Source organism: Carcharhinus amblyrhynchos, chromosome 30 (genome assembly GCF_965287045.1).
Source record: "Carcharhinus amblyrhynchos chromosome 30, sCarAmb.v2.hapA, whole genome shotgun sequence".
Taxonomy (NCBI): domain Eukaryota; kingdom Metazoa; phylum Chordata; class Chondrichthyes; order Carcharhiniformes; family Carcharhinidae; genus Carcharhinus; species Carcharhinus amblyrhynchos.
Window position 1 is genome coordinate 15,885,435 of NC_137353.1, and position 19,226 is coordinate 15,904,660.

General features: G+C 45.5%; 1 protein-coding gene across 1 annotated transcript; it reads left to right on the forward strand.

Moving 5' to 3' along the window:
• Window positions 1-3,962: 3,962 nt before the first annotated feature.
• On the forward strand, window positions 3,963-17,368 carry LOC145360165 (tumor necrosis factor receptor superfamily member 9-like). Its single transcript, XM_080215166.1, has 7 exons — window positions 3,963-4,165; window positions 8,816-8,920; window positions 9,104-9,247; window positions 10,534-10,621; window positions 14,357-14,499; window positions 15,692-15,823; window positions 16,739-17,368. The coding sequence occupies exons 1-7, from the start codon at window positions 4,093-4,095 to the stop codon at window positions 16,876-16,878; spliced, it is 825 nt and encodes a 274-aa protein (XP_080071292.1). The 5' UTR covers window positions 3,963-4,092; the 3' UTR covers window positions 16,879-17,368.
• The last annotated feature ends 1,858 nt before the right edge of the window (window positions 17,369-19,226 follow it).

Below are 19,226 nucleotides of genomic sequence, written 5' to 3' on the forward strand. Positions count from 1 at the left end.
GGGGGTGTAAGTGTGTGGGGGAGATATGGGGCGAGGGGTTTATGCAGAAGGGGTGTCGGCAAGAGGCGTGTGGGTTGAGGGGCAGTGGTGGGGTGCTTGTGTGTCAGTGGGAGACGTGTGGGGGTGTGTGTGTGGGTCGGGGTATGGGGAGGGGATGCCGGTGGGGAAGTACGGGATGTCGATGGGGAGGATACGTGTATAGCTTTATAGAACCTTAGTTAGGCCGCACTTGGAATATAGTGTTCAATTCTGGTTGCCACACTACCAGAAAGATGTGGAGGCTTTGGAGAGGATACAGAAAAGATTTACCAGGATGTTGCCTGGTATGGAGGGTATTAGCTGTGAGGAGAGGTTGGAGAAACTTGATTTATTCTCACTAGAATGACAGAGGTTGAGGGGTGACCCAGTAGAAGTCTACAAGATTATGAGAGGCATGGACAAATTGGATAGTCAGAGGTTTTTTTCCCTAGGTGGAAGAGTCAATTAACATAGGGCGTAGGTTTACGGTGTGAGGGGCAAATTTTAAAGGAGATGTATGAGGCAGGTTTTTTACACAGGGGTTGGTGGGTGCCTGGAACTTGCTGCCGGGGGAGGTACTGGAAGCAAAAACGATAGCGAGTTTTAAGGGATATCTTGATAAATACATGAATAAGTTGGGAATAGAGGGATACGGTTCCCAGAAGGATAGGGGGTTTTAGTTCAGATGGGCAGCATGGTCATGCAAGCTTGGAGGGCTGAAGGGCCTGTTCCTATGCTATAATTTCCTTTGTTATTGATGTGGGTGGGATGGGATTATGGGGAGGGGGTATGGGGCAGGAATGTGCATGTGAGGGGTGGAGGTATGGAGAGGGGGTGTTGGCAGGGGGTGGAATGTGTGTGTGGGTGGGGTGGGGGGGTGTGAGGAGGGGTTGTGGGTGGGATGGGGGTTATGGGGAGGGGTGTCGGCGGGGAGGTGTGGGGGTGTTGGTGGAGGTGCGTATGTGAGTTGGGTGGGGGTTATGGGGAGGTATGTGGGTATCAGCAGGGAGGTGTGTGTGGATGGGGGGTCTGGGCATGTTTGTATCAGGACCCCTGGTTAATCCCTCAACACAGCTAAATGTGGAGAAGAGCAAACCTTACCACACTGAGATCACAATATGACAAGACTGTATGGAGATTAAAATCAAGGCGTTTGACTAGAAGTAACCGCAGCAAGATAGATGTGAGGATGATGGGAGGAACCGCAGCAATTTATAGGAGTTTAGGGACCATCCACAAATCTTATAATTTACAAAAAAAGAATAGAGTATCTAGGATTGGTAATATTTAATGCCAATGCAGTTTTTTTATATGTGTAGCTATAAATAACATTCTTAAAGCTATGAGCATTGATCTTAAGGAAGAGCCAATGCAGAAAAATGAATAAAGTTTTTGAATATACACACTCCCCCTTCCTGTTAATTGATGTGTATGCTTACATGTTAAGTTTACAAACAACATACTAAAGCAGTCTGTAGCAAAACTTGGGCAACTTCAGGCAATTATTATCTCTGACAAGAGAGAATCTAAACACCTGGCCTTGACATTAAGTGGCATTACTATTGCTGAATTTTTAAAATTCGTTCATGTGTGTGTCATGTGACTATGCCAGCATTTATTGCCTATCCCTATTTGCCCTTGAACTCAGTGGCTTGCTTGGTCAGGGCAGTTTGATGTCAACCACATTGCAGTGGTTCTGGAGTCAAATGTAGGCTAGGCCAGGTAGGGATGGCAGAATTCCTTACCTAAAGAGCATTAATGAACTAAAAGTTTTGCTTACGGCAATCGTGGTCACCATGTCAATTTTTATTGAATTCAGATTCCACCATCTGCCTTTGTGAGAATCGTTTCTGGATTATTAGTCAATGAGAATAGCACGGTGCCACCAAGTTCCCCCACTATCAACATCTTGGGGGTTACCATTAACCAGAAACTAACTTGGACTAACCATATAAATATTGTGGCTATAAGAACAGGCCACAGGCTGGGAATCCTGCGATGAGTGACTCACTTCTTGACTCCCCAAATCTTGTCCACCATCCACTAAGGCACAAATCAGGAGTGTGATGGAATACTTCCCAATTGCCTGAATGAGTGCAGCACCAACAAAACTCAAGACGCTCAACACCATCCAGGACAAAGCAGCCCGCTTGATTGGTATCTCATCCATCAAATAAAATTTCAATCTCTCTGATACCAATGCTCAATGGCAGAAGTGTACCATCTACAAGATACACTGCAGCGGCACCCTAAGGCTCTTTAGACAGCACCAGCCAAACCCACAACCGCTACCAAACACAAGGGCAGCAGATACATGGGAACACTATCATCTGCAAGTTCCCCTCTAAGCCACTCACCATCCTGGCTTGGAAATATATTCAGTAAGAAGTCTCACAACACCAGGTTAAAGTCCAACAGGTTTATTTGGTAGCAAACACCACTAGCTTTTGGGGCTCTGCCCCTTTGTCAGGTGAGTGGGGTGTTCTGATCACAAACAGGACACATGAGGAAATATATTGCCTTTCCTTCATTGTCACTGAATCAAAATCCTGGAATTCCCTCTGTAACAGCACTGTGGGTGTACCTACACATTAGGGACTGCAGCAGTCCAAGAAGGCAGCTCATCACCTTCTCGAGGGCAATTGGGCATGGGCAAAATTTCAGGCTTAGCCAGCAACTTCCACATCCCATAAATGAATGAAAATTATGAGAAGGAGTTTTGATAGATTGGAAACAGAAAAAAATGTGTTCCCTCTGGAATACAGATGCATCGGGGGGAGGGGGGACAGAGGACTTTCTACAGAGTGCAAATAGGGAGAACTTTGTCCTGGGTGGATGTTGGGGTGCACTGAAGTCTTCAGGATTGAATTGAATTAAAGTTTATTTATTAGTCACAAATAAGGCTTACATTCACACTGCAATGAAGTTACTGTGAAGTTCCATTAGTCACCACACTCCAGCACCTGTTTGGGTCAATGCACCTAACCAGGTTAATGTTGGGCTAAAGATATGGAGGGAATGGTTGGGATGAGCATATGGAGGGGAGGTTGGGCTGAGGATATGGAGGGAAAGGTGGGTAAATGGATTTCCAGAGACAGATCAATCGTCATCTACTTCATTAGTAACTTGGGGGGGGGGTGCAGAGGCGGAGAGGTAGAGAGAAAGATTTCCATTTATAAAGTGATTTTTGCAACATCCCAAAGCACTTCCAACGATTTACCATTGTTGTAAATTATGCCACCCGCCCCCTCCTCCAGCTTCCTAACACCCTCTTGGATTGAGCTTCTGGCCACATTCCCTTAAACCTCCTTACTCCCATTAAGCATCTTAAGGTGTCTTCCTTGAGTTAGAGGTATCAGTAGAAGCCGTTGTGTAGTCACTGCAGGAAAGTCAGACTGGACACAATAAGATCCCACACACAGCGAGGTAACAGTGAGCGGGTTGGCTGGGTATTTATTGGAACAGCAGGGAGAACACTCCTGCTCCCTGTCAAAGGGGAAGCTGAGGGAGCAGGCAGGGCTTGGGGTCAATTTCTGTTTACAAAAACAGCTCCTCCGCTGGTGCAGCACGTCCCCCTGGGGGATTTCTTTGGCCCGGCGTCCTCTGCTCAGAGACAGCAAATGCTGTCGAGCCGCAACTCAGGCGGAGAATTGCCTCCTCCTGTGCCTCTTTCACATTTACGGTGTGGGGCGGGGGGTGCAGGCCCAGAGTCAGATTGTTCAATAACTTCAGCCCTTGCATCATTGAGAATTACCAGAATAAAGTTAGAGGGAAACTCCGGGTGCAGATTCTGGGAGAGCAGTAAATACAACCGGGGTGAGCTTTGTAACAGGGCTGGCGGGGGATGGGGGGCAGTTTCAGCGGAAGGGGATGTCCAGGCCACCCCGGGGGGGGGGGAATGGGGGCTGGGTAGGACAGGGCTATGAGATGCTCAGCCCCACGGCTCCCACAAACTGGGTTTTCCCCCAGTGCGTCAGGCAAACCGCCCCCTTTAATCCCTGCTCACACACAAACTCAATAACCAGAGAGTGAAGGCGGCCTCACTCACTGCATTGGCTGCTGTGAACAGAGAGGATGGAAAGTCGAGCTCTGCTGCTTGCACTCCTCATGTTGGTGAAGTTAACTGCGGGAGACAACTGTCGAGCAGGTAGGGAGACCAGCTGGTGTCCACCCTTACTCTGACTCGCGGAACTTTTCACTGTAGTCTCGGTGTCTCTCTCACTATTTGTCTTTCACTATTTTATCTCTCACTATCTGTCTCTCTCATTCACTCTGTTTCTTTCACCATCTCTCATTCTCTCTCATTATCTCACTCTATCTCTCTCACTCATTCATTCTCAGTCTCTCTCACTCATTCATTCTCAGTCTCTCTCACCATCTGTCTTTATATTTCCAACACACATTTGTCCAGATTTTGCTATCTGTTGACAGTATGATGTCGGAAGGGATACACATATAATAAGGTAAAGCTTTTCCTAACTGCAATAATTAGCAAACTTTATCTGAACGTTGAGGGATTCCCTCAAATTTACTTGAGGGGGAGACAGGAAATGTGAACTATCCTTGATGATGCTAAACATGCTGAGTATTTCTGGAATGAATTGGGGAGATTCGAGAAGGAGAGTGTGCTGTTCTGTGTGTGTCAGCGCAGAACAGATTCTGAGGGAATACTCCACACGTTTTTCCTTTTTGAAACATCCTCCTGTCACTCCCATTTCCAAATTTATGCCGCAGTTCCCCAGGCAGTGAGCTCAGTGGCTGTTCTCGCGGTGACCCCAGCCAGAGAAACCCCCAGAGGATTGAAGGCTTTGCATAGTTTTGAGGGACTGTGTGTGAAATACTCGTGCTTACACGAGATGAATTTACACCTTGCTGACGATGCGGTGTGTGTGTCTGTAGTCATAAACCATCAGTATTTTGGAAATTTCAGAATTAGATTATTTACAAATCGCTACGTGAATATTCACAGTCCCGGGACCCAAGGTATACAGGGCTGTACATTTCGAAATCCTTTCTTACCTCTCCTCTCCCCTTACTCTTTACTTCCCCACCCATCTCTTCTATTCGCTCTATCCCCCCTTCCCCTTTCCCTCATTCCTATTTCCACCATCCCACTTATCTCCCCCCCACCCTCGTCCTCCCATTCTCTCTCTCTCTTTCCCCTTGCTGTGATTGTTGTTGTCTCATTGTCACCACCCATTTCCCCATCCACCACTTTATCCCGTTGGTGCGCCTGGAAAGTGAGTGCAAGGTGGGCTATTCCACTATGTAGGGCATCGCATTTCCATCTCTGTCCCTCACCGGACACCACATTTTTGCAGCAGACACCAACCAATAAGACGTGGGTAAAGTTAAAGTTTATTCATCAGTCACAAGTTACTGTGAAATTCCCCTAGTCGCCACAGTCCGGCGCCTGTTCAGGTCAATGCACCTAACCAGCATGTTTTTCAGACTGTGGGAGGAAACCTGGAGGAAACCCATGCAGACATGGGGAGAAACCTGGAGGAAACCCATGCAGACATGGGGAGAAACCTGGAGGAAACCCATGCAGACATGGGGAGAAACCTGGAGGAAACCCATGCAGACATGGGGAGAACGTGTAGACTCATATAGATAGTGGCCCAAGCCAGAAATGGAACCCGGCTCCCTGACGCTGTGAGGCTGCAGTGCTAACCATTGTGCCACTGTAGTGTGGTTGGATTTTCAACTCTTTCCCCCCCCCCACTCCCACTCTTCAGAATTCTGGGGTTTAGTTGCCAAGCCTTTCCCCATCTCCCTGGTCACACCGTGACCTCTCCCTGCTGCCAGCTCACTCTTCACAGTCTGAGCTCTCTGGTCTGTGTGCCTCAGTACCATTCCCCCATAGGGCATTCAGTGGGGAAAGATTCAGGATATTTCTTAAGACATTGTTTCTTGGTTATTCCAGGAAATGAAAGCACCTTAAAAACTCCCCAAAATCTCATCTAGACAGGAAATCCACAATTGGGTAATTCAAGATTTTTTGGAAGGGCTTAGGAACACTGTCTATCCTTCCTCTCCTCACTGACCCTTCTGCCTACCCCCTCCCCCCTGCTGACCCTTCCCCCTCCTCGCTGATTTGATTTATTATTGTCACATGTATTAGTATACAGTGAAAAGTATTGTTTCTTGCACACTATAGACAAAGCATACCATTCATAGAGAAGGAAACGAGAAAGTGTAACACTACATTCTGCAGTCATACTAGGGTGTGTAGAAAGATCAACTTAATGCGAGGTAGGTTCATTCAAAAGTCTGACAGCAGCAGGGAAGAAGCTGTTCTTGAGTCTGTTGGTACATGACAACAGACTTTTGCATCTTTTTCCTGAAGGAAGAAGGTGGAAGAGAGAATGTCCGGGGTGCTTGTAGTCCTCGCTGTCCCCTCTGCAGTCACCAGATTGGATGAGAAGGGACTCCAGGGCTCCCTCCATCACTGTCCTGTACCTGAATAGGAGGGGGCATACTGGCAGCCTCCTATTCCCCCAAGCTGTGCAATTTCACTGTGTGACAACATTCCCCAGTAGTTTGAATGGTGCTTATCTGTATGTTTATTGATGATTGTGCGAGGATATCCCAGTGGGAGCCTCACAAGGAAAGGACAATGTTGAGCTGTTTTGATGAGAGATGAATGTAACACACCAGATTTCTCCACTGGTGCACAGAGAAGGTCCCCCTCCCTGTCCCCCTCCCTCTCCCTGCAATCCTTGCCCCCCTCCCCAGTTTCTGTTGCCACAAATCCCTGCTCCCTCCCTGCAATCCCTGCTCCCCTCCCCACAATCACCGACTTCTCCCCACAATCCCTGTGGCGCCTAAATCCCCAATCCATATGTGCCCCCCACTGCTTAATCCCTAAGCCTACACCCCCCAATCCCTGCCTCCTTCTCTCATCCCTGCGCTACTTCCCCCCAAATCCCTGCACCCTTCTCCCATCCCTGCACCATCTCCACCCCCAATCCCTACCCCCCCAACACAGTTTAATATATAATTATCCAGGCATCCAATTTTAGGAAGTTTCAGGATCCAATCTCTGGCCTGTGCTGAGGTGGCTGATCTCAGCCAGTGTTGCATAATTAGCCTCAATGTCCTGCACTGGAAGGTATTCTCCAGCTGAAACCCATAAATGTACAGGACTGAGATATGGATTTCACCGAGATGCTCTCCCCTCTTTAGCCTGGGTCACCATGAGTCAGCTATAATGTCCTGAGGGATGGGCTAACTCAGAATGGATACAGAAATGAACCTGGGATCACCCTGATCTTGAAGGCTCAGTTTGGAACACTATCACATTGAAATCAAGAACCAAACATCAGGCAGCCCTGTGCCTTTGGGAGGAGGGTGGTTGATTCTGAAGGGTGAGTGGCTGAGAGATTGAAAGGGGGCAGAGCTGAGGGGCAGGTGTACAGAGGCAGAATTGGCACCCTGTTTGATATCTGTACTGTATTGGTTTCAGAGGGAAGATGAATCACTGCCCTGCTCACCCAGGTCGACAGATTCAATTACTCATTGGGGAGTTTGAGGTTCTGAAATAACTCTGAATCAGATGTGACAAAATTATTCAGATATTTCAAGAATCATTATGTGGCTTTCAAAAGGTCATGAATGTAGTCCAGTCCATCGTGTAAACCAGCCTCCCATCCATTGACTTTCTCTATACTTCCCGCTGCCTCGAAAATGCGGCCAGCATAATCAAGGACCCCACGCACCCCAGATATTCTCTCTTCCACCTTCCCCCATTGGGGGAAAGATACTTAAGTCTGAAAACACATACCAAAGTTTTCAATCAGGAAAAATGAATTTACATTTGTATACAGTGTCACAGTTTCAGGAAGTCCCAAAGGTTTTTTACAGCCAATTAAATACTTTTTCAAATATAGTCAGTGTAATGGAGGAATAGCAGCTGCCATTTTGTGCACAGCAAGCTCCCACAAACAGCAATGTTTGTGGGAGCTTGCAGGCAATCTCAAGTGATGATGTTGATTGAGAGATAAATATTGACCAAATCACCAGGATTACACCCTTGTTGTCCTTCTGAAGTAGTGTCATGGGATTGTTTACCTGAGAAGGCAGACTGGGTCGCATTTTAACATCTCCTCTGAAAATTAGCGTCTCTGACAATGCAGCACCCCCTTGGTGCTGACTGGAGAGTCAGCCTGAATTTTGTGCACAAGTCTCTCCTTTAGCAGTCAATAGAGGAAAGGATCTTGTGGGAAACCTCACTGGCCTATTTTACCTCCGCAGTGATTGGCCCTACTCCCAAGAGAGATGGAGTGAGGGAGGAAGAGAATGAGTGTGGGAAGGCAGAGGGGAGGGAGGGGAATTGAGTGGTTTAGGTTAAGCTCAGTTTCACTGAGGGAGAACCAGCTCAGTGGAAGTTTGTTTGTTAATATTAACAGCTGCTTTCCTCCCCTTCAGCCCTTGTTGGAGGAGAATTCAACTTCAATGCATGCCTCCAAACACAAATCTAATTCCCAATTATTCCCAACAATTGTTGCTAGGTGTGCCTGAGGTGTCACCAGGCAAGGTCAGGATGGAACTTGTAGAACGCTGGTGTGTTACCCCATGCCTTTTCTGGCCCTCTGAAAGATCTATCCACTTAGTCCCAGTCTCCTGCTCCATTCTCAAAGCTCTGCAAATCTTAACTGACATATTCTGAGAATAGTGAGGCACTGGAGGGTGGCCACTGCTCATATTAAACTGCAGGACAATTGTTAAGGGGAGAAGCAGAGAAATCTGTACTGGTTGCACACAATTGATGAGTAACGGTCTTTCTTGTTAACAGGCTATTACCTTGATAATGAACAGTGCAAGTCCTGTCCAGCAGGATCATATACAGACAGCCCGAACAGGGGAAGCCACTGCAAAAAGTGCCAGCCCTGTAAGGGAGGTAAGTGTCTTCTGCAAGTGTTACCTGGTGCTGCCTCACTATGCATTCGCAATAGACACCCATTCTTCTGAGGAGCAGGGGAGGAATGACACTGGATATGCAGGAACAGTAACACAAATAGAGAGAAGTACATAGAAATGGAGGGAGAACAAACAAGTGACATCTGTTTTTCTGTTTTGCAAGGGAAGTTCTTGATCCTAGAAGAGTGCACCACAACATCCAACACTAAGTGTGGCTGCATGGAGGGATTCATGTGTACCACCAAAGAATGCAGATCCTGTCAAGTGCACACAGTGTGCACACGAGGACAGGATATACAAGAGAAAGGTAAGACATTCTGATGAAAGCAGTTTCCAAACCATTTGTTTTATTCCTCTTTAAGAATTATCTACAAATGTCAAGATATAATTAATACAGTCTGACATAATCTGAATATTGCTCCTAGTCAGTACTGTCAGCTCCATTTGGAAGGGAATACTTTCCCAAGGTTCAATCAAATCCCTTCCACTTTCCCATAGCTGTTGAGAATTTTAGTCACCAGAGATTTTGGTTAAATATCCCTCAACATTATTAGGCACATGCCTAAGTTTTCACAAAAATCTTTCAAATCGTGCCAGCTATCGAGATCATCGCTGTGGCCACTTGACCTGTAATGTGTTTTTACAAGGTGGATCAATGTCTATTCAGAATAGGAAAATAACAAGTATTTTCAGGAGTTGCAGCTGCTTTACCAGAGAGCGAGAAAGGAATCAGTCACTGAATCACATGCCAATGGCTCAGACATCACACTACTCTAGGGAAGAGGAATCTGAAAGATCAGATCACAAGCTGGAGGGGATGGATGGAAGAGTCATTTTGCCTCTTACCCCAAACATGTGAGGTAGAAAGGACATGATTGACGATTAGTCTCACCACTTGCTGAGTCACCCAATGTAAGAACCTTCTGAAAACAGATTGTTGTAGAAGCCACATCCTCTGACAGTCAACAAGGTTTGAGTGAGAAGGTGGAAATGTTCCACTCATGTTGTCTGCTGTCTATTCTATTAACTGTCGAGGTTAAAGCTTTCCTCTTCCAACCTCCCCGCCCCCCCCCCGCCCTCTCCCCTCACCCCTGAAGAGCTGGACTCGGGTTCGGGGAGGGGGTGGGTGATGGGTCTGGATTCTAGGGTTGGGGGTGTCTGAATTCTGGAGTTTGGGGTTGGGGAAGACTGGATTCTAGTACTTTGCTCCAGTACTTTGGCCTATAAACCTATCTTTACATTCTGATTTTTCTCAGGACAGTGGGGAAATTTATAGTTGACTTCTTCGGGAAATGAACATTTTGCGGGACTGTGTATTACTGCAGTTTTGCTGCTGATTCTTTGACAGGGTTAGCAATCACAACAATACTGCAGTAATGCACACAAATTACCAATTTGTGTGACCCCACTCACTGTGGCTGCTCTATTTTACTCTCTGATATCTCTCTACAGTTTCTCCCTGCTGAACTAAATGATTGGCTTTCAGCATTGACAACACCTCATGATCAAATGGATTGGAATATTTTGGATGAAGCATTGGTTGGCAGGTTTCAGGGGGTTAAGAATAACAAAATTACATCTTTCTTCTTCCAGGTAACTCTTTCAAGGATACAGTTTGCCGTGACTGCCCACATGGTACATACTCTGACAGAGAGGGTAGCGTTTGTAAACCCTGGACAGAGTAAGTTGTCAATTGGAACTGCATTCGGAACCCAGGGGAAATGCTTAAAAGACTTAGGAAGAAAAACAACTTTTCTGAGGGAGATATTAATAAGCACAATAACAATTTGCATTTACGTAGCACCTTTAACATAGTAAAACATCCCAAGGTGTTCCAATTATCAAGTAGCATTTGACACTAAGCTATGGAGGGAGATATTGGGACAGTGGGAGAAAGAGTTGGAGAACTTTATGGAGGAAATTCCAGAGATTAGGGCCCAGGCAGTTTACAGCACCATCATGGTGAAGCAATTAACTTGATGTATGTGCAAGTAGTGATGAGATCAGGCGCAAGTTGACTATTTAATAAATGTTATTTAAAGAGATAATGGTGGATAGACAATGGTAAACATTCAAACAGTGCATGGGTAAACTGCAACAATTTTTTCTTATCCCTGTCTGGTGCAAAAATAAAACGGGAAAGGTGGCTAAACCATGGCTTTCAAGGGAAATTAGAGATAGTATTAGATCCAAGGAAGAGGCATACAAACTGGTACGAAAATAACAGCAGACCTGAGGATTAGAAGCAGTTTAGAATGCAACAAAAGAATTCCAAGGGATTTATTAAGAAACAGAAAGTAGAGTACATTAGTAAACTTGCAAGGAACATAAAAACTGACAGTAAAAGCTTTTATACAAGTGTGAAGAGAAAAAGATTGGTGAAGACTAATATAGGTCCCTTACAATCAGAAACAGGGGAATTTATAATGGGGGGTGGGGGGAAAAGAAATGGCTGAACAACTAAATACATATTTTGGTTCTGTTTTCACAAAGGAGGATACAAATAACATGCCCAAAAATGTTGGGGAATACAGGGTTTAGTGAGGGGGAAGAGAGACCTTGGATAGCTATAGGATGTTACAAAGAGAGGAAGAGGCAAAACCTGGACAAATTGAGGAAACTGGAGCAGAGAGGGCGACTGCAGCTGGTGAGATTGGAACCAAGCACACAACAATGTCACGCTATAGGCCAATCATAACTATTGTGGATCACTGAGTTGATTCATTGTATCTGAGCCTCGAGTAATGAGGTTGGATTGGAGATGGGGTGAGAGTGGGGGGTTGTACTGAATTTCCTGGTCTCAGACTCAGCATCAAGAAGGGGCTCGGCTTTCCTGGGATAGGGACTGTTTTCCTGTTTGTGAGGGAAAGCTCTGGGAGGTGATGCCCCCTATGGATGAGTATCTTATGTCAATGACATCAAGGCTCACACGTGTACCGTAGCCATTTTTTAAAAATGTTTTTATAAATATATAAAAAGGAAGAGGCTGGCTAGGGTGAACGTTGGACCCTTAGAGGATGAGAGGGGGGACTTAGTGGTAGGGGATGGGGAAATGGCTGAGGTCTTGAATAACTTTTTTGTTTCGGTCTTCACGGAGGAAGACATGAATAATTTGCCGGGTGTTAGCGATGGAAAGGTGGTAGGACTGGAGGGTCTCAATGACATTACTGTTACTACAGAGGCGGTGCTTGACAGACTGGAGGGACTAATTGTGGACAAGTCACCAGGACCGGATGGAATGCATCCGAGGGTTCTGAAAGAAATGGCGGAGGTGATAGTGGATGCCTTGGTGGTTATTTTCCAAACATCGCTGGATTCCGGGGAAGTGCCGGAAGATTGGAAAGCGGATAATGTTACGCCGTTGTTTAAGAAGGGTGCCAGGCAAAAGGCAGGGAATTATAGGCCGGTTAGTTTAACGTCTGTTGTAGGTAAAATGTTAGAATCCGTCATCAAGTAGGAAATAGCGAGGCATCTTGAGGGGAATTGCTTGATAGAGCAGACGCAGCACGGTTTCATTAAGGGGAAGTTGTGTCTGACAAATTTATTGGAGTTCTATGAGGATGTCTCTAGGGCGGTGGATAGAGGAGAGCCGGTGGATGTGGTCTTTCTTGATTTTCAGAAGGCATTTGACAAGGTACCTCACAAGAGGTTATTGCAGAAGGGGGCATGGAGTTGGGGGTAGGGTGTTAGCGTGGATAGAGGATTGGTTGTCAAATAGGAGGCAGAGTGGGGGTTAATGGGTGCTATTCGGATTGGCGGTTGGTGACTAGTGGAGTGCCCCAGGGTTTGGTGCTGGGGCCTCAGCTATTTACCATGTATATAGATGATCTGGAGGAGGGAACCGAGTGTATGGTGTCGAAATTTGCTGATGACACCAAGATTGGTGGAACGGCAAATTGCGCGGAGGGTGTGGAGAATCTGCAGAAGGATCTAGATAGGCTGGGTGAATGGGCCAGGAAATGGCAAATGGAATTTAATGTTGGCAAGTGCGAGGTGGTCCACTTTGGTAGGAATAATGGTAGGAAGGACTATTACTTACGGGGCGAAAAACTGCAACAGGCAACGGTGCAGAGGGACCTCGGGGTCCTTGTGCATGAGTCGCAAAAACCCAGCCTGCAGGTGCAGCAGGTGGTCAGGAAGGCTAATGGGATGCTGGCCTTCATAGCGAGGGGGATTGAATATAAAAGTAGGGAGGTCTTGCTGCAGCTGTATAGAGCATTGGTGAGGCCGCAGCTGGAGTACTGTGTGCAGTTTTGGTCGCCACACTTACGCAAGGATATTTTGGCCTTGGAGGGAGTGCAGAGGAGGTTTACTAGGCTGATACCGGAGTTGAGGGGGTTGAGCTATGAGGAGAGGCTGAATAAACTAGGCTTGTACTCGTTAGAGTTTAGAAGAATGAGGGGAGATCTCATTGAGACATATAAGATGATGAATGGGATGGATAGGATAGAGGTGGAGAGGCTCTTCCCACTCAGAAAGGACAGTAGGACTAGGGGGCACAGCCTCAAGATAAAGGGGAGTGGTTTAGAACGGAGTTGAGGAGGAACTTCTTCACTCAAAGGGTGGTGAATCTCTGGAATTCTCTGCCTGTTGAAGTGGTGGAGGCTGCCTCGCTAAATATTTTTAAGACGCGGGTTGATGGGTTTTTGATAAGCGAGGGGATTAAGGGTTATGGGGAGAGGGCGGGAATGTGGAACTGAGACACGACAGATCAGCCATGATCTTGTTGAATGGTGGGGCAGGCTCAAGGGGCTGGATGGCCTACTCCTGCTCCTATTTCTTATGTTCATTTGGGTAGATAGCAAATGATGCCCAGTACCCACAACACCTAACCTGGCAGTGACAGCTCACCTTTAGGAGGGAGGGGATTGTGGGATACATTTTTTTTGCAGAGGGAATTGAAATAGGGAACCCCTACTGGCTGGTCCTGTGATGATGTCATAAAGCTCCTCCATTATCACCTGTCAACTAAGCCAATGATATAAATTCCTTTAGATATTTTAATAGCCCTTTAAGAAGATGTCTATGAGCAACTTTACCATGTAGCAATGCCCCTTTAAGAGGGTATCCAGGACTGGTGCTATTCATTTACAAACTGGAAGGTTAGAGAGTGGGCTGCCAGTGGAAACTTAAAAGCACCACTCATAACCACAGCTAACAGCATGAGCTTTCTGAACACTTCCTCTATCCTTCAGTGCAGCTAATTGGTGCTGAATGAATCATTTGCTCTCCAGCTGGTGTGTGCAGGCAATGAGAGAAAACCACTTGAAGCAAGCTCCCTCCTACGGACCAGAACAGTCATTGCACAAGTTTCCAAAAATATTTCAAATACAAAGAAGCTGAATTGGTTTGTACAGTCTGAGCGATTGTGTTTGTATGGTCTGTGTATAATCTGCTTTTGTGTTTATTATTCTAGCTGTTTGGCAAAAGGCCTCCAAGTCATCAGAAATGGTTCCCGTACAGAGGACAAAATATGCGGAGTTCCACCGACCATCAGAACGTTTCCAACTAGCTCAGCACACACAACTGCAAAACAGCCGGACTGGACACCGATCGAAGGTAGCTGACTGTTCCTTGCATTAACTCTTCATGAAAATGAAGACCAACTTGCTTAGAATTCCACCCCCTCCCCGAGTTGTCACAGCACAATGGGTTGAATGGTCACATTCTGTGCTGTAAGATTCTATGATTCTGTTCTAACATAATCCAGAAACATGGCAACTAAATCTTGCATAATGAAGAGAAAATGCCAGAGGTATGGAGTGTGGTCAGTCAGCCTCTGAAGCAGAGAGGCTGAAGTACATCTTGAGTGTCATACCCCTTTTGAACCTCACTCGAGCTCAGTGACTGAGGTGTGATCGGTACTGAGAGCGGATGGGGGAAGCAGTGAGTAGTGATGCCGGTACCAGGTGCCTCCACATATCCTCAACCTCTTGCCCGAAAACATGGATGAGAGAGGCTGAGGAAGTAACAGCAGCTTGCAATCAGGAGCTTAGTCAGACATGTGTTTATATACAAAAGAGTACTGAGCTAATCACTGCAGCAAATCAAACTCCATCTCGCCACTGTCCATGGTGTTACCCCCCCCATGGTTAATCCCACTCAGTACATTACAGTTTGTTTGACAAAAAAAACAACCAAAAGATCTCCAACACCACTGAAGAAGTCCAACACCATCCAGGACACAGCAGCCTGGCTGACTGGCATCCTATCCCCCACCTTTCAACACTCAGCCTCTCCACCTTGAATGCACAGTGACAGCAGTGTGTATACAAGGTACACTGCAGCACCTCACCAAGGATTCTTCCTCTACCACCTGGAAACATAAAGTAGTGGACACGTAGAAACACCCCCACCTGCAAGTGGTGAGACTGTAAACAGTCTGTTTTATGTCAATATCTATTTTAAGAGTTTTTGCAAACTACAGCAAACAGAACTCACGACCGAAACTATAGCAATGTTTGGTGATAAAAGCAAAAAAATTTCACTGGCACAATGCAGTCAGTGGAGGATAGATACAGAATACAAAATGTGGATAAAAAAACAATCCCAGTCACTGCTAACTGCTGATGTGATTGACAATTATCCAGGCACCTCCGTTCATTGCTCTTTGTCAATTGTTCATTGTCAATTTGCTAAATAAAAGTTGATTACCTTAAAATAACTGTTTTAATTATCACCATTTCTCCACTGATAATGAAAGGAGCTCAGATACTCTCTCTCCCTTTCACTCTTTTCTTCATCTAAACAGGAAAGAATGAAGGGATTGTTGCGATTGTCGCCATTATTTTGTTGTTGTGCATCTTCATCCCATTCACTTTGTACCTGGCTGTGCAGAGAATGAAAAAACAGAAGCAGCTCCCACTGAATGTGGTGAATAACGGTAAGAACATGTACCACACCTTCCCCATCAGCAACAGCACCATTACAGAAAACAGATCATCACCAGCAGACCTGTATCCTACTCATCTCCCCATATCCCTCACCTGTCAGCGCACAATCTCCCCTGTATTCCTCACCTTCAGTCCACCTTCTATGAACTGTATGCTTTGTCTGTATAGCATGCAAGAAACAATATTTTTCACTGTACACTAATACATTTGACAATAGTAAATCAAATCAAATTCACCCATATCCTTCCCCATTTACTTGCAATCAATCACCGTTAATCCACCTTTTCCTCATATCCCTCAGTCCATCTTGATTAACTGATCTTCTTCTGATTTCCCTCACCATTAACGGTTGTGAGCCCATTAACTTTATTTGTAAAACTGTGAATCCTTTTAATCGCGGATTGTTGCTGTAATAGTTACATTCGTATCTTTCCATGTGTATAATGTTTACGAGACAGACATTTAAGGGGCAGTTAGAAAAATCCTAAAGAAAGAGATCGACGATGCAGAGAGGGTGAAGGACGAATGGCAGGAGGAGCTGGTGTTGAGAGCTGCTTGACTGAACAGTGTCTCCAGGAAACAGCAAAGTGTATTTAATGTGGTCAAACATCCTGAAGTGCCTCACCTGAACCTGATCAGACAGAGAGATTCAGAGACACATACAGTGACAAAAACGTGCACAAAGGTGTAGGTTTTAAGCAATATCTTAATGGAAGCTGAGATTTAGAGGGGGAATTCCTGAGCTTGGGGCCCAGAGAAGTGAAGGCACAAACACAGTATTGTGGGAATGAAATTGGGATGGACTAAACCATCTAAACTGGTCTGCTGCGCACACATCGAAAATAATACCAAGTTGAATTGCTCAATTTACAAAATTCCTCATGTTTTCCACATCTGCTTTTTAGAGGATCTTCCGGTTGCCTTGATGATAGCAGCAGATGATCGATGCAGCTGTCATTGTCCGGAAGAGGAGACGGGAGACTGGCAGCTCCAGCAAGAGACCACCCCCCCAAACCTCCGGAATGCTCCATGGGTTCCACTCTGACCAGAGGCTTAACGTCAGGGCAGCGTTGTGAAATGGGGGAAGAAACACAAGTTCAACAACTTTGGAAGTGATTCATTTCTTGAGTAGAAAACAAAATGAATTCTGAAAGAATTGGAATTTTTCAAAGAACACCGCCTCTATAAATCTCAAGTATCATGGGACAGTCACCCCACAGAAATAGGGAAATCACAGAAAACTGCTGACTTTCTGCTTCAACTTCTAGCAACCTCTGATATTCAATAATAAGATCCAGACCCTGCAGCTCCCTCTCTGATTCAGTTGCTATGTTTAACAGACCAGGAAAGTCTCACTCTCAGCTGAGGGGGTGGAGATGTTGAAGTTTTTTTTAAAAACCACAGTGCATGATATTCTAGAAGGAGCCACTTGAAGCAGATTTGTGAGTAACTTTGAAAAATAATTGGATAAGTACTTGGAAAGAGAAATGTACAGAGCTGTGGGATATACTGGAGCTGACTCAATAGGTAGAATCAGGGAGAGGGAGGGGAGGGATGGCAAAGTGGGGGTGGTAAGGGGGTAGGGGTTGAGCCTACTATTCCTGGTTGGTATCCAATGGCCTTGAGGGTGAGTGCATCTGCACAGGAATGCAATGGATGAGTTGGGGGATAAGCAGCAACAAGGAACTTCTCCCCCTAGCAAACTGCCAACATGTCAGAGCAGGACAGGGGAAAGTGAGAGCTCTTGGCATTCAGGGTAGCGTCAGAAGTTTGGTTTAGGAAGGGCATTCCAGCACTTAGGCCTAGGCTGCTAAAGGTACAACCACCTAACAGTGGAGTGATTAGAATTGGGGATGTTCAAAAGGCCCTGAAACTGTTAACTCAGTTTCTGGCCACACATGTTGAGACTAAGGGATAAATCTTTTAGAACTGAAGTGAGGAGAAATTTCTTCACCCAGAGGGTGGCGAATGTGTGGAATTCACTACCCAATAGCCCAAATATCTTGGAGGATTTTGATACAGGAGGAGATTACAGACTGAAAGTGCTGAAATAAATGGAGAACTGAAAGGGGGAATAACGATAGAAAGGATGGTCCATAAGGGGTAAAGAGAACAGAAGTACAAAGAGCAAAGATGCAAAAGGTGTGCCTTGCACTGCAACACCCAAAATGCATGAATAAATAGACTTGGAGAAAGTTGACATTAGAGAAATGGTTACAGACAAACTCAAAAATTTGGTAAATGGATAGGCGAAGCAATTCAGAGAACCTCCTGGCGATAACAATGATCTGGATAGGGCTCAGCATCAATGACTCCTTGACTGAATTTGGAGATGAGTGTAACGAGGGAAGACCAGAAACCATTCGAGGACTGCCTCCTAATTATTGGGGGCCTTGTGATAGATGGATCGAATAAGGCTATACTTGATTTCCAAATAAAAGTAACAATAAAATGTTCCAAAATAGTAGCTGGTTGATAGTCTATAGGAGCAGAATTTGACTGAATCAACAACCCCAAACATTAAAGCTCTCCATAAAGCAAGGCCCAGGAACAAAACAGAAGCTGTGCTTTTCCAAAGGGACCATCTATCAGTGGATTCACTGGGCAAAGGCACTAACTTCTGGTCTGTCCACATTGCCTGAATGTTTACTCGGTAAGCACTGAAATATCTTTATCTCTCACCTACTGTATAACAAAGTGTCTGTGCATGCCAATCTCTCTCTCTCAAGTGCAATATTTAAAGCAGTGTATATATTATTGTCAAATAAACTTTTCTTACAATTCTGCTGCTATGGTTGTGGCTGGATATTGGGGCAGGGATGGGGGTGGATGGCTGTGAAGGTGCTTGATTAAAAATACATTTTATCTAAGCATAAAATATTTGTGGAGCAAAAACAGATCGTTCAATCCAACAAGTTCCTGCTGTTGTTAATTCTTCACAATGCCCCTCTCTCCTCACCAATATTATCTTCCTTTCACCCTCATGTGATTATCTAATGTTCCCTTCAATGGGTCTGTACTGATCCTCTGCTTGTGATAGTGAACTCCACATTCTTTGAACCACTCTGAATAAAGAGGTTTTGTCCAAAAACCCCCATTATAACTCCTAAAATTTATTTATTAGTGTCACAAGTAAGGCTTACATTAACTTTGCGATGAAGTTACTGTGAAATTCCCCTAGTCACCACGCTCCAGCGTCTGTTTGGGTTAATGCACCTAACCAGCACATCTTTCAGACTATGGGAGGAAACCAGAGCACCCAGAGGAAACCTGTGCAACTACAGGGAGAATGTGCTAACTCCTCGCAGTGACCCAAGCTGGGAATCGAACCCTGGCACTGTGAGACAGCTAACCACTGTACCACCCTAGTTCTGGTCTCCCTCAGAAGTGGAA

Bases quoted from the DNA above. Each gene is read 5' to 3' on its own strand.
- LOC145360165 (XM_080215166.1), top strand. From the start codon at position 4,093: ATGGAAAGTCGAGCTCTGCTGCTTGCACTCCTCATGTTGGTGAAGTTA. The intron at 10,622-14,356 runs GTAAGTTGTCAA...TTATTATTCTAG, and splicing joins GTTTGTAAACCCTGGACAGA to CTGTTTGGCAAAAGGCCTCC. The intron at 14,500-15,691 runs GTAGCTGACTGT...TCATCTAAACAG, and splicing joins GGACTGGACACCGATCGAAG to GAAAGAATGAAGGGATTGTT.